The sequence below is a fragment of the Lycorma delicatula genome, chromosome 1 (assembly GCF_047948215.1).
Source record: "Lycorma delicatula isolate Av1 chromosome 1, ASM4794821v1, whole genome shotgun sequence".
Lineage (NCBI taxonomy): Eukaryota > Metazoa > Arthropoda > Insecta > Hemiptera > Fulgoridae > Lycorma > Lycorma delicatula.
The window spans coordinates 391,803,002-391,816,750 of NC_134455.1; the positions used below are offsets into that span (position 1 = coordinate 391,803,002).

Here is a 13,749-nt window from a genome sequence, read left to right on the forward strand (position 1 = left end):
AAGATTTTCTACATAACCTGTGAATCTTAACGTCACAACAGTCTGTACATACACACACACACACACACACACACACACACACACATATACCCACACCAACTCCCACCCCCACCACGACCCCACACCCCCAAACACACACACATCTTGTACTGCGACACAGCTGTGTCGCAGCTGTGTCCTTTTAGGCAAGGACTCTGATAAAACTGTAAGTTGTATTGACCTGTGGGCTTCAATTTTGGTATCGTCCAAGCAGGCTCTGTAACTGTCGAAGGTGATATCACTGTACGTCAAGTTTCTCTTTTCTCTTATCCCTATTTTTGGTTAGCTTATCGTAAGTGGTGCGGAAAGAGTAAAGCTTAGCTCTCTGTACAACATAATCCATAATCACCATACATTTTGTCTCATCTTTAAATTTTACAAGTAATTTTTGTTCTTACATTTATAGTTCTGATGGACTTTCGCAAAATCTGACTTGTCAAAGTGGCAGATCAAATCTGGACCTCTCATGACCTCGTAAATGTCGTTGGTTTGGATCTCGTACGTGGAGCTATCGGTATCCATAAATAGAAGCTGTATTTTTGAACCATGTTTCTGTTCATCACCGAATTATGTCTAAGACCGACGTAGATGCGATATCGAGATAGACAGTATCTTTCCACATTTCTACACCAAGTTTTCTTAATTTATACCTCGGTCTTTGAATCAGGCTTGGCGATGGATTTATCGGGTGTTTTCAATCAGTTGCTAGTTTGAAACTGATTCAACTTTGAACGTTTTCCTTGTATTTTCTGAACACAAAGTTATTTATTAGCTTTTAAAAGTCATTCCCGAAATCATTCCTCACTTTTGTCTTAAATTGAGATCGTTGTAGCGTTTTTGCCAAGGACTTTGTTGAAACTGTAACATTTTACTGAACATTATCCCGAACAAGCCATTTCTTAACGCCTTAGAACAACATAATGGCAAAAGTAGTACTATTTCAGACATAGTGTCGTCAGTGCATTGTACATCCTAATCTCGAACGGGAAGACACCCGCCATGTGACGAATCTAAACGGCACACCGATCCCTCCTTATTAAGCTCTAAGAGGCTTTACTAGAGGTAATTTTCAAAGGCTTCAAGCCATATTCCATCTTACCGCAGTCAGGATACCACCTATGCGAAGGCCACACAGAACCGGATGGCTTCCCGTTTGTCGGCAGAAAAGGCAGCTCATTGTCTAAATCGTGAGCTGAGAAGAATATTCAATATCTATCTCGACAATATAACCGATCTCATCGTCATTTGCATTCATCATTAGAAAAGTCGAATACGCGTTGGTGTTGTTTTTCGTCTACCGATTCGAATTGTGATTGAGGATGTAACGAGATTACTATAACCGTAGAAATTATTGGCATCAACATAGGCTATCTTAGCCTATGTGGTATGGGTTATCATGTTTTTGTGGTATGGGCTATCATGTTTCTTTACACAAGTTGTTTTACCACCTCTTATGTCTGATTCACCTACACGAACATGTACTAGCTGTAACTGAACTTGCGTTATATACAGTATAGCGTCTAAAGCCAGCCCTGGAGCCAATACGGAATGGGTTGCATCTAGATTGTATGTTTAAGCATAGTGATTCAAAGTTTTCAAATATGTCTACCAGTAACAGGTTGTTACATCTCAAATAGCTATCATTGTATTTACCAAACGTATTTCAGCCGAAGTAATACCATACACTTTGTGCATGTTTGTAATCTTCTTCATTTTTGTTAGAGTTGGTTATTCCAATGTAGAAATGTTCTTTAGAAGGTAAGGTCATTTCTTCAAGCTTCGAACTGGAGTCGGTGTAGTCGTAAGGATATACACATTTTTGTGTAACTAGTGGTAATTCTTGTTCCCTGAAACACTTCCAGATATGCTGAAATGCGTATTCTGGTAAGTTGGATGCCAGTTTGTCAAAGCTGGCTATATTTATGAGCGGCTATAGCCCAGAGATTAAATACAATTGATTCACGGAGATCTGCATTTCAGACATCACAGAAAACTACTCAGTACTACATAAGATGCAGGATTTAGATCTATGCAGATACACCGGATCGAGGTCTCCCACCATACTACGCGATGACATCATACCCTGACGTCCGGTTCGGTCGCGACAAATTATGACCTTTAAGTGTTTCAGAACCGGCTCGTTTAACTACTGCTGAAAATTTAAAGTAATTTTTCTTTATTAATAGCTTTTAATTTAAAAAAAAAAAAATATGAAAAAATTATATTTCTTAATGATTGCATAGTTTTTTCAAAACAAATTAGATTTCAAAAATCTACCACATTAACCAAATCTTTTACTACATTAATAATGTGGTTAAGGATTTATATTTTTTGAGTATAATTAAGACACACATAAATAAATTTTTTACCATTCAGAAGTAACATAAATATAACTACAGTCCAATCTGAAACAATGAAAAATTAAATAATACATTACACCATTGAAAGGGATCCAGTGGAACAAATAAAATAAAATATATAAAAATTAAATGAAATAAGTGTATAAATAAATAAAATACGTATTTATAAATAAAGTAATTGTTTCAGAAGTTTTTAAATTTATTTTATACCATATGCAAATGTGGTATCAATCAAAATATTCTGGGTTCAAATTCTAGTCAGGTTTCATACTCTTCAAATGTTAAATCTATTTCTCGAAATAGACTTATACTATCTGTATCATGACAAAGAATCTTATTTCATGTATTTTTTTCTTTTCTACCTGGCTATTACACTGTCATTATTTATACTAGAGGTTATAAATTTCTTCCTTACAAATTCTATTTTGAACGGTGAACATAAATAACTTCATCGTGATATCCTATCCGAATCAAGATCCAAATACATACTTTTTTTTTTCATTAAAAAAAATCGGGATAGGAGGAAAAGTTCCTGTAAGTTTAGAAGTTAACAATTATTTTTCTTTTTAATAATTCAACATATTTTGTATTCTTCTCATATATCTTACTACTTCTTAATTTGTGTGTTTAAAAGATCATTCTGTCTTATTTATTTCAATGTAATTAAAAAAAATTAATTTATTTATTTTCAACGTCGTTTTTTCTCTTCTCTTATACGTACCGCATTTGTTTGTTCCTTATTATATACATGTTGGCTTATATTTTGTTCTGTAATAATTATTTATGAATATATTTATTCTTTTTAAGAAATATAATTTGTTTACATCAAAAATTAATTTAAATGTCAGGAAAAGATTTTTGAAAGTGTATGTTTGGAGTGTCGCTTTATATGGAAGTGAAACTTGGACGATCGGAGTATCTGAGAAGAAAAGATTAGAAGCTTTTGAAATGTGGTGCAATAGGAGAATCTTAAAAATTAGATGGGTGGATAAAGTGACAAATGAAGAGGTATTGCGGCAAATAGATGAAGAAAGAAGCATTTGGAAAAATATAGTTAAAAGAAGAGAGGACACATATTAAGGCATCCTGGAATAGTCGCTTTAATATTGGAAGGACAGGAAGAAGGAAAAAATTGTGTAGGTAGGCCACGTTTGAAATATGTAAAACAAATTATTAGGGATGTAGGATGTAGAGGGTATACTGAAATGAAATGACTAGCACTATGTAGGGAATCTTGGAGAGCTGCATCAAACCAGTCAAATGACTGAAGACAAAAATAAATCTATTCATTTATTACAAATAAACTTACATATAATATTAATGGATATATGTAAGACTTTTGACCGTCTGTACGTCGATTCTGAAAATGACTCTCAAATCCAAAATGTTCAAGCTTTAATGTAGATCGGTGAGTTTCTGGCCTTCACATCTCATTACACTGTTAACTCATTGAAAGGAGTTGTTTGTGCCGATCTTTCTTATTACACTGAACAAGAAACATTAAAGGAATTCTCAAGTCAATGTGTGACACAAAGACGAAGGTTGAACATGAGGAGAAATGGTAACGTTCTTTTGATTTGTGTTTATGCATACCGCAACCTATGCAATAATTTAATGCTAGAATTTCCAACACACTGCACTTGCATATAAAAGGCAAGAAATCTGTATTCATGGAATGAAATATCATGAAGGTCATCCATGCAAAGATTCCACAGTTTGCATTAACTGCAAAGGGAATCGCAACTGTTGTTCAAGGAACTGTCCGGTTTACGCAATGGAAATGACTACTCAGGGGGTTAAAATCTTTCATAAACTATGTTATCCTGAAACAAGGGAAGTTGTCAGCAGTCGAACACCTCGACTAACAACGATTTATACGAAAGCGGATTTTGTTCTTTCATCATCCTAATTTAACCCTTAACTGGTCACGCTCTTTTTACAATATTACTAGTTGCGTCGGGTCACTATGAACTGAACATTCGTAAATTAATATTACGTTATTCAAATTGAAAATAAATGAACGCTTATATTCGAAAAAGAAATTATTTTTTATTCAAATAAAAATAAATATCTCCTTGTTTAAAACGAAATAATCAAAGAAAAACGTTAATTACTAAACCTTGTAAAAAATAGAGAATGATCTTCATTTTTATTGAACGTTGCTGTCGTAAAAATATAATTATTCTCGATTGATTGAAGAAAAACTTTTAACTCATCTGTAAATATGTTTTCAAATAAAAATATTCGAACTGAGCCGAACATCTTTCTTTCTTTTTCTTGTTTAGCCTCCGATAACTACTGTTTAGATAATACTTCAGAGGGCGAATTAGGATGATATGTATGAGTGTGAATGAAGTGTAGTCTTGTACATTCTCAGTTCGACCGTACCTAAGATGTGTGGTTAATTGAAACCGAAACCACCAAAGAACACCATCTACAAGCCGAAAATCTACAAGTAAACAACGCACAATTTGCCTGGTGTCAAATTGATGTCCTGGACAATACATTTGTGTATATTTTTACTTAAATTATTTATTTCAGAGTAAGAAATTTTTTATTTCCAACACTAACATTAATCAATATCTTAACAAATAAAAGAAGTGTGAATTTTAAAAATATTGTGCCCACGTTTCATACACACAATATTATATTTATTGTCCTTAGTGCTCGAGCAAAGGTGACAGCGTTTACGTTTCCTTCTAAATTCCAATCTTGCTCCTCTGGTTGTTGAACATAAAGTACAGTAATGTCTTGATCTTCAAAATGTATTTTTATTTTGTTCAAGTTATTTTGGGTTTCCCGAAGTGAGATACCTTTTAACAAGTGAATTTTTTACTAAAATATGGTCTAAATTTTTAAGTAAATGGCAATAATATAACACACCTGCTCGCGTCTGGTCAAATAGCTTATTTTTGTTACTTATATTACACAAACCTAGGTAAGTTGGATACTAACTGATAGAACGGATTACGATAGGAGATTAGCAGGCTTGCCAACCTAATATCATTAGGTTGGCAATATTAAACTTTAAATATAAAATAGTGTCTTGGGTCATATAGACCCGACACGACCAGTTAAGAGTTAACGTGGAGCAGAGCCTTGCTGCTTTGATTGAGTTAGAGATATTAGGATAAAATATCCTCAGCAAAAAGAACTAGCAAAACCCGCGAAGATCCATACACCGATAAACGTTGGGCAAAGATGTTAAGAAGTCATTTGAAAAGGCAAAAAAATAAACTGACTTATAAGTGGTCGAAGGACTGGAGTACTTCAAGCAGTTATAAAGCGAAGGAAAGTTTAGAAAAGAATGCAGAAGAAGGCTGAGCGTGGTGCGATGGAGTTTATGATAGAGAAGGCCTTGGGTACAGGAATTATAGATTATGCAGCTATAGAAATTCTAAAAGCAAAAAAGTCCCCTGCAGTGGCCGAATATTTCAGTTGCACAAAATATGTCATTGGGGAGTGCATTAAGTTTACATTATGAGACAACAATGGTAGCGGCTCCATCTAGGTTGGTATCACATTGGTTCTGGCCGCAAAACCACCCTGGTATCGAGAAAGGAGTAAAATAACATTTTCGAGACTTAAGATGCCTTGACATCTTACGTGGAAGCCGTCAGGAGGATGGAAAAATAAAGTAAGCAGGGATTGCCTAAGGAAAAATCTAAGCGATAAATAAATGTGATATGCTTTAACTATAGATTTTGTAATTTTTCAAATATATTTTATTTTCACAATGGTTGTATACAGTTAGTTTTTCTGGGTTGGAAAGGTTTTTTATTTTTCTTGTTTGGGAAAAGGCTAATGACAAAAGTAGTTAATACCTGAACCACCCGCCCATAAAAAATAAAAACAATAATAAATTTCTTCCTCAAAATTATTAAACTAACAGTTTAATCTTAAATAACATTTTAGAAATGTATGTTTTAATGCATGTAATTAAACCACAAAATACTCTCGTACATATGTCTATAGAAAATCTGTTAGTTCGTAGACGAATATAAATCATATATACGACGTATATGATATGGTATGATGACGTATATTTACGAGTATATAGACTCACTCGATAAGAATAGTTTAAATTTATCATATATGTTGGCATTAGTCAGTTACTTGGTCCTTCTAGTAAGTAAAATTATACACCCCCCCCCCCCAAACACACACACATCTTAGTAGTGTACAAACTTTTTCCCTTAATGTAAATAACTTATTTATCTTGGGTTTAAATTGCCTTAAAGAATAATTATTATTCTTTAAATACCTCGAAAAATGTTAGAGAATTATTAATAAAATTTATGTCAAAAACAAGAAACCAGATAAAATTCGATAACATTTCAATTATATCCATTTTAAAATAAATAGGCAAATTGTTTTGGGAATGTTACAAAATTATAATTTGATTGCTAAAACAAGTTGAAATGAATTTTTACAATTAAAAAATAAGCGTGATATTTGATAATATATTATTATTAATTATGAAAGCTCGACAGTTGGACACATTTTTATCTCTTCATCTTTATTTCAGCATACAGGTTAAATACGACATTTTTGTGAAATATATTCACTGGTAATTTTTTCAATACCCATACATACTATCTAATTTTACCGTATAGTTTATATTAGTGAATCCATACTTGAAAAGAAATCTTATCAATATTTTCCCATGAAACTTTACGATTCTTAACACTTGACAGGCGATAATATCGAGGTTTGAGCCCTAGATATTTAGATTGATATATATAAGATATACATATTGTCGCCGAATGGCTTCGATAGCACGTGGCACTTCCTAACTTTAAGGTAGCCATGAGAAAGGCTGTTATCGTCGAATGGCTTCGCCTTCTCGTAATTCATAACCTTGTGGTGGCCCTGGAAAGGGCTGTTTTGAACGTAGACAGGGCATTCCCTCAGCGGCAGTCCCCACTAGAGGGGGGCACTGGTGGTCTCCAGAGCCCAGCAGTGTCGGGTTGGCGTCAGTCGGCCTTCGCTGGCGCGGCCGAGGCGCTACTCCCAGAGCGATCCTACGCTGGGCCAGCTACTGTTGGAGTCCGCTGGTCAGGGCGATTGAAGCCCGGCGAGTTGGAGCGGTAAGATAGCGGCCGCGTCCAGCGGCTCCCTAGGCGGGTCGGCCAGGCCTGCTGCTCCGGCGGGGATGATAGCATTCGCTGGGAGATCCCAAATTTAGAAGGCCAGGGAAATTCTTCAGTCTTTTTACATCTTCTTCTGCTTCTTGGTTTTCTCCAAGTATTCAACGATGAATTGAAAATTCTCTCTCGTGCCTGCTGTTTTATTGGAGCCTGTGAGTGATGGGGGTACAGCGCCGCAATGGGGGAGAACTGTGCGGTCATCTGCGCGGCGGTAGTGATGCTTGTATCAGCGCGTACGTATAGTGTGCGCTAGATAACATCTGATTTGCTACCGTGTTCGTCACCCGAAATTAAATTAGGCATTGTTTTTTTTTTTTTTTTTTTTTTTTTTAGGACGAAAAACGGTTGAACGTTATCATCGCCCGGAAAATAAATAAATAAAAGAAATTTAAGTTATTAGATAAAATTAAAACTTAAAACTACTATCACAAAAACAAAATCCGGAATGGGTGTAAAGGCCCATTCTCGGATAACAAAAACACTAACATGTAACTTAAAACTACGTTAAAAACTATTACATTAAAAATAAATAAAACTTAAAACTAAAAAAGGAGATAAAACTTAAAACTATTACCTTTAAAGTCTTACAACTAATATCACAAAAATCTTGCAACTAATATATCACAGACGAATTTAAAAAAACAAACAAAAAAATATGAATATATTTATATAGAAAAAAGAAAGAAAAAAAAACAAAAAAAAAAGAAAAAATAAAAACAAAATTCCGATAGGGAGTGTAAAAGGCTCGCTACTCGGATAACAAAAATAATAAATAGGACAATACATACAATTACAAAACAATACATACTAATTAAATTTTTTGTATTAACCCTCTGTTTATCTTCGTTTTACTACGTAAAAACAGAAACATCCGGTTTAAAACCTCCTTATCATCACGCAAGATATCACGGATGTTACTAGGTAGTTTAAATTTGCGACGCAATGCCGCATAACATACGCAGTCCACGAGTATGTGGCGCACAGTCACGCGGCAGTTGCAACTTGCGCATAGAGGTGGTTGTGCTCTTGTAAACAGGTACTCGTGTGTGACCCTCGTGTGTCCTATCCGCAATCGGCAGAGAACTACTTCCTCACGCCGGGGTTTTCTGTATGAGGAGTTCCATGGTAATACAGAATCTTTAATCTGACGGAGTTTATTATCAATGGTAGCTGTCCAATCACCTTGCCACCTTGTTCTTAATAATTGTTTTACATAGTTAATGAAATCAGAAGTAGTAACTCGGGTGGTGAAAGGAGGCTGGTTACATGCTTCTTTGGCAGCGGAATCTGCATGTTCATTACCTGGAATCCCTACGTGGCTAGGGACCCAGCAAAAACTTAATTCTGTGTTGCGATTATTCAACTCAGCGATTGCGTTGTAAATTTCAATGACGATAGGATGTTTGGAATAAAATTTTTTTAAGGCTTGGAGAGCACTACACGAGTCACTGCAAATAAGAATTTTTCTATATTTAGGGTTAATGATGTTTAGAGCCTTATTTATAGCGTATAGTTCAGCGGTAAACACACTCGTAATACCGGGTAGACCAAACATATAAGTTCTCTCATTGACAACAAATGCACACCCAACTGTATCGTTTTGTTTCGATCCATCAGTGTATACAACCGCGTATGGTTTCATCTTGGAGAGAACACACTGAAACATTTGCTGAAAGACAATAGATGGTGTTGATTGTTTATTGTATGTGGTCAGGTCAAAATTAACATTTATAAGGTTTATTCTCCACGGAGGATATGAGCAAGGATATATAGGAAAGGATGATGGTTTGTCAACATTTATATGCTGCAGCAGACGCCAGGTACGGATACCTACAGGTGCAGTACGACGTGGATGGTTGTCCTCATACTTTCCTAGTTTAGGAATTCTAAAGACTGAGTCAAGAGCCGGTTGATTTGGTTGTACTATGAGACGAGCAAAATAAGATAATTAAAGCTGGTCTCGTCTATCCCAAAGTGGTTCATTACAGTCTACAAAAAAGCTTGCGACAGGACTAGATCTAAACGCGCCTGTGGCAAGCCGAAGGAAAGCATGATGTACACTATCCAGCATTTTAAGCACGGTTTGACGAGCTGAAGAGTAGGCCAGACAACCGTAATCTAAACAGGAGCGAACAAAGGAATAGTAAAAACGTATCATACATGATCTGTCGGCTCCCCAGTTGGTGTTAGTAAGGACTCGAATCAGATCTAGAATTTTGGAACATTATGTTTTCAATTCTTTTAAATGTTTGACCCAAGTAAGACGGCTATCAAGTCTCTCTGCTGTAGGTGCCGAACGGCTTGCAATGTAGATAGCAAAGTCGTCAGCAAATAGAGAGCATGAGACAGGAGCCTGAACACATTTGGTAATATCGTTTATGGCTACAGAAAATAAGGTGGCACTTAATACACTACCTTGGGGCACTCCATTCTCCAAGATGACACTATCTGAGAGCGAATCATCCACACGAACACGAGCCGTTCGGTTATTTAAGAATCCCCGGATAAAAGCAAGCATATTGCCCTTGATTCCCCATTCTTTGAGAGTGTTAAGAATACCACGTCGCCAGGCTGTGTCATACGCCTTTTTTATATCGAAGAAGATAGCGACGAGGTGCTGCCGATTTAGGAAAGCGTTTTGTATGGCTGTTTCCAGTGACACTAAATGGTCAATAGAAGATCTTCCTTGTCGAAAACCACACTGTTCTGGAGATAGAAAGCCATGTTTCTCCAAGTACCATGTAAGTCTGCGGTTTACCATTCTCTCCATTATTTTACACAAAACGCTTGTTAATGAAATAGGGCGGTAGCTTCAGGGATTCGTTTGGTCTTTACCAGGTTTTAGTACTGGTATAATAAATGCTTCAGACCAGCCGGGAGGGAAAACTTGTTCGGAGAATAAACCGTTGAAAATATTCAAAAGTTGTTGTAGTGCCGAATTAGGAAGTTGTGAAAGCATGGAAAGGCGAATGTTGTCTGGTCCAGGGGAAGTGTCCCGTGAGTTTTTAAGTGCATGTAACAATTCTTTAAATACGATAGGAGTGTTTAATTCACCAACCGAATCACCAATGTTTAACGATAATACTTCTATTTGTATCTCGTAACGTTGAAAAACGTTATTATATGATGAGGTGAGAGACACCGAGCGGAAAGATTTTGCTAGACTATTTGCCACTTCCGAGGATGATGAAAGGAGTTCTCCTTCATCAATAAGACCAAGAATAGATTGTTTCGGTGATCCGAAAATTGCACGAATTTTCTTCCATACAGTACACGTGGGAGTAGTGCGTGAGATAGTGCTCACGTATTTCGTCCATGAATTCCTCTTAGCGTCCAAGAATACTCGACGGCATACTGCTCTAGCCCTACGGTATAAATTTAGATGTTCTGTTGTAGGCCTACGATTAAATTTACGTAGTGCCTGCCGTCGATTCCTAATAGCATTTTTGCAATCATCGTTCCACCATGGAACGAAAGGACGTCTAGGATTACCCGATGTTTGTGGGATATATCTGTTGGCATTCTCAAGTATCATGGACGTAAAACAAGAATACTGGTCGAGGATGTTCGCTCCATCGTCATACTGAGATTGGAATGCTTTATGGTATCCGTTCCAATCTGCCTTTTCAACAATCCATCTCCGTGGCCTTCTTTTAATCTTGCAGTCTACACCGAAACCAATAATAATTGGTCTATGATCACTGCCGTGAAAGTCATCACAAACCGACCAATTAAAATGAGGGAGTAAATTCGGTGAGCATATGGAGAGATCAATGTTAGATACAGTACCAGTTGATAAGGACATAAATGTGTGTGATCCATTATTCAGTAGGCAAAGGTCAAAATCTTGTCTCAATCTGTTTATCATATTTCCTCGAGTGGAGCAGAAGGATGGGCCCCAGGAAATATGATGGGCATTGAAGTCTCCTACTATTAACGATGGAGATGGTATTTGTGTGAGAAGATTTGAGACATCTAAAGCACTGAACTCAGTGTTCGGTGAGAGATACAGATTGCAGATATGCAATTGGAAGGGAATAGAGACCTTTACTGCAATAGCAGGAATGACAGTGGTTATTGAATTCTTGTAGCTGACACCCCATTCTTCATGAAAATCGCTAGTCAACCACTCTGCCTACTGTCTACTAGGCAGTCGTATCTCTCACATAAGTATCCTCTAAGTGTAATTCGGTCATCTTATAGAAGGTGAGTTTCTTGGAAACGCATGATTAGCGGATCATGTGTGTGCGCTAGTACTCTAATATCTTCAATGCGGGACCGAATACCTCTAACATTCCACTGAATAATGTTCATAAGTGTAAAAAAATAAATAAAAAAATAAATTTCGGAAATTATATAAAAATTAGTTGTACGTGACTCGGTTTTTATTTTTTGTATTTTTTATTTTAAAGAACTCCGATGCCCTAGGGTCGGCTGGTTCTTCAACCATATCCTCCAGTAAATGAGGTGATGGTGGAGGAGATTTTTTTGAATGGGATGCTGCTGTTAACATCCCAGAGGTGGTAGTTATGTGGGTTCCCTTTCCGGGGAGCTTATTAGGTGGCTTACTGCCAGCTGTGATAGTCGCCACTCGTGCCGGTACGACTTTGGGAGCAGGAACTTTCGTTTGAATCACATTGTTGGATTCACTAACTGCGACGAAAGACGTTTTCTTCATCTTTGTCAGCTCTGAGATAGTGGCTGTAAGTGAAGCTACTTGATCAGAAAGCATCTGAACAAGTTTTTTAAGCTCATTGCAGGATCCACACTGCTGATATTTGACATTTGTAAGAATTTGTTCAGATGTAGCGGTGGCAAAAGATACATCTGGTTTAACCAGGTTCCGTGAATTATTTAACTTTTTGTATTCTCTTCGTGCGGCCGGGAAAGATAAATTTTGCTCCATACAGATTTTGAGAATTGCCTTTTCTTCTTTAAAGGTTGGGCAATCTCGGGAGCGGGCTGTATGTGGACCACTGCAGTTTGCGCATTTTTCACTTTCTTCGCAGTTAGTGTCATTGTGACCTTCTTTAGCACATCGAGCACAGATCTCAGTTTTTGTACAAGATGTAGTGTGACCAAAACCTTGGCATCTGAAACATCGCCGTGGGTTGGGTATGAATGGTCGTACCCGAACCGAGAGGTAACCCACTTTAATCTTTTCTGGTGGAACAGGGAGATTAAATGTTAATATAAGAGAGGGTGTCGGTTCTTCTGTTCCTTTCTGCCGTTTCATAATACGTTTCACTTCAACAACATCTTGGTGGCAAAGCTCGTCAACTATTTCATTGATATGTATATCTAAGAGGTCTCGACAAAAAATTACACCCCTGCTCGTATTTAAAGTTTTGTGGCTTTCAGCACTTATATTTATACCACCTATATTACGGAGACGTAAGATAGATCGACTCTGTTCGGCGTTGAATGTTTCAACCAGAATCGATCCGTCGCGTAATTTCCTGATGTTCTTCGGGGAGCCTCTTGCACCTGTTACAGTTTTATTTATAAGGAAAGGTGAAACCTTTTGGAGGGAGCCACCTTCCTGACTATTTCGGAGAACAATGAATCGAATATTTTTAAGGTTCAAGTCTGAAGATTTGTAGTACTCGTCAGACAAAGCTGACCGAGGTCTCTTCGCAAGAGTTAATTTGGTGGTTTTTTCAGATGGACCACCAACTATCTTGGGATTAATTATAGGATCAGAAATTTTCGTCCCACGAGTACCGGCGAAAAATGGACCACTCCAGCAGAGCGCACGCGTACTGGAGCTAGAGCTAAATACAATTGTGTTCGCCCTGGTGCCCAGAGGACATCGTTCGAAAGAAAGAGGAGAAAGAAAGAAAGAAGGTTGTTGTTGTGTAATTGTGTTTGTGTGCATGTTGTAATTTATGTAGTGTTCTTGGTGTAGTATATGTGTATAATATAAAGTGTTCCGCAGCTCATTGTATAGTGGGAAGGAAAGCTGCGGAGGCTAGGCCCGTGGGGACGCCAACCCCCAAAGTCTTAAAGAATAAGACTCCCCGTCGGGGTAGGCATTATGTGGTAATAATATATATATATATATTCTTCGGTAACTACATTGTGTACACATTTGAATAATTGAATATCCGAGTCGAGATGATCACGTACGTAAGCGTATATTACAATTTTTAAAATAGCAGTTTAATAGTTTACCTATTAGTACCTATAGTAACTACTCT

General features: G+C 37.0%; 1 protein-coding gene across 9 annotated transcripts in view; it reads right to left on the reverse strand.

Annotated features, from left to right (window-relative positions):
- LOC142317360 (uncharacterized) overlaps positions 1-13,749 on the reverse strand; it is a 418,387-nt gene that overhangs the window by 26,111 nt on the left and 378,527 nt on the right. For all 9 annotated transcript variants that reach the window (XR_012754719.1, XM_075353851.1, XM_075353857.1 and 6 more), the window contains one exon: positions 2,409-2,444. Coding sequence is in view for 8 of the 9 variants with exons in the window: in XM_075353851.1 (XP_075209966.1) it covers positions 2,409-2,444 (36 nt within the window). In the remaining variant the exon portion in view is untranslated. The remainder of the gene's footprint in view (positions 1-2,408; positions 2,445-13,749) is intronic.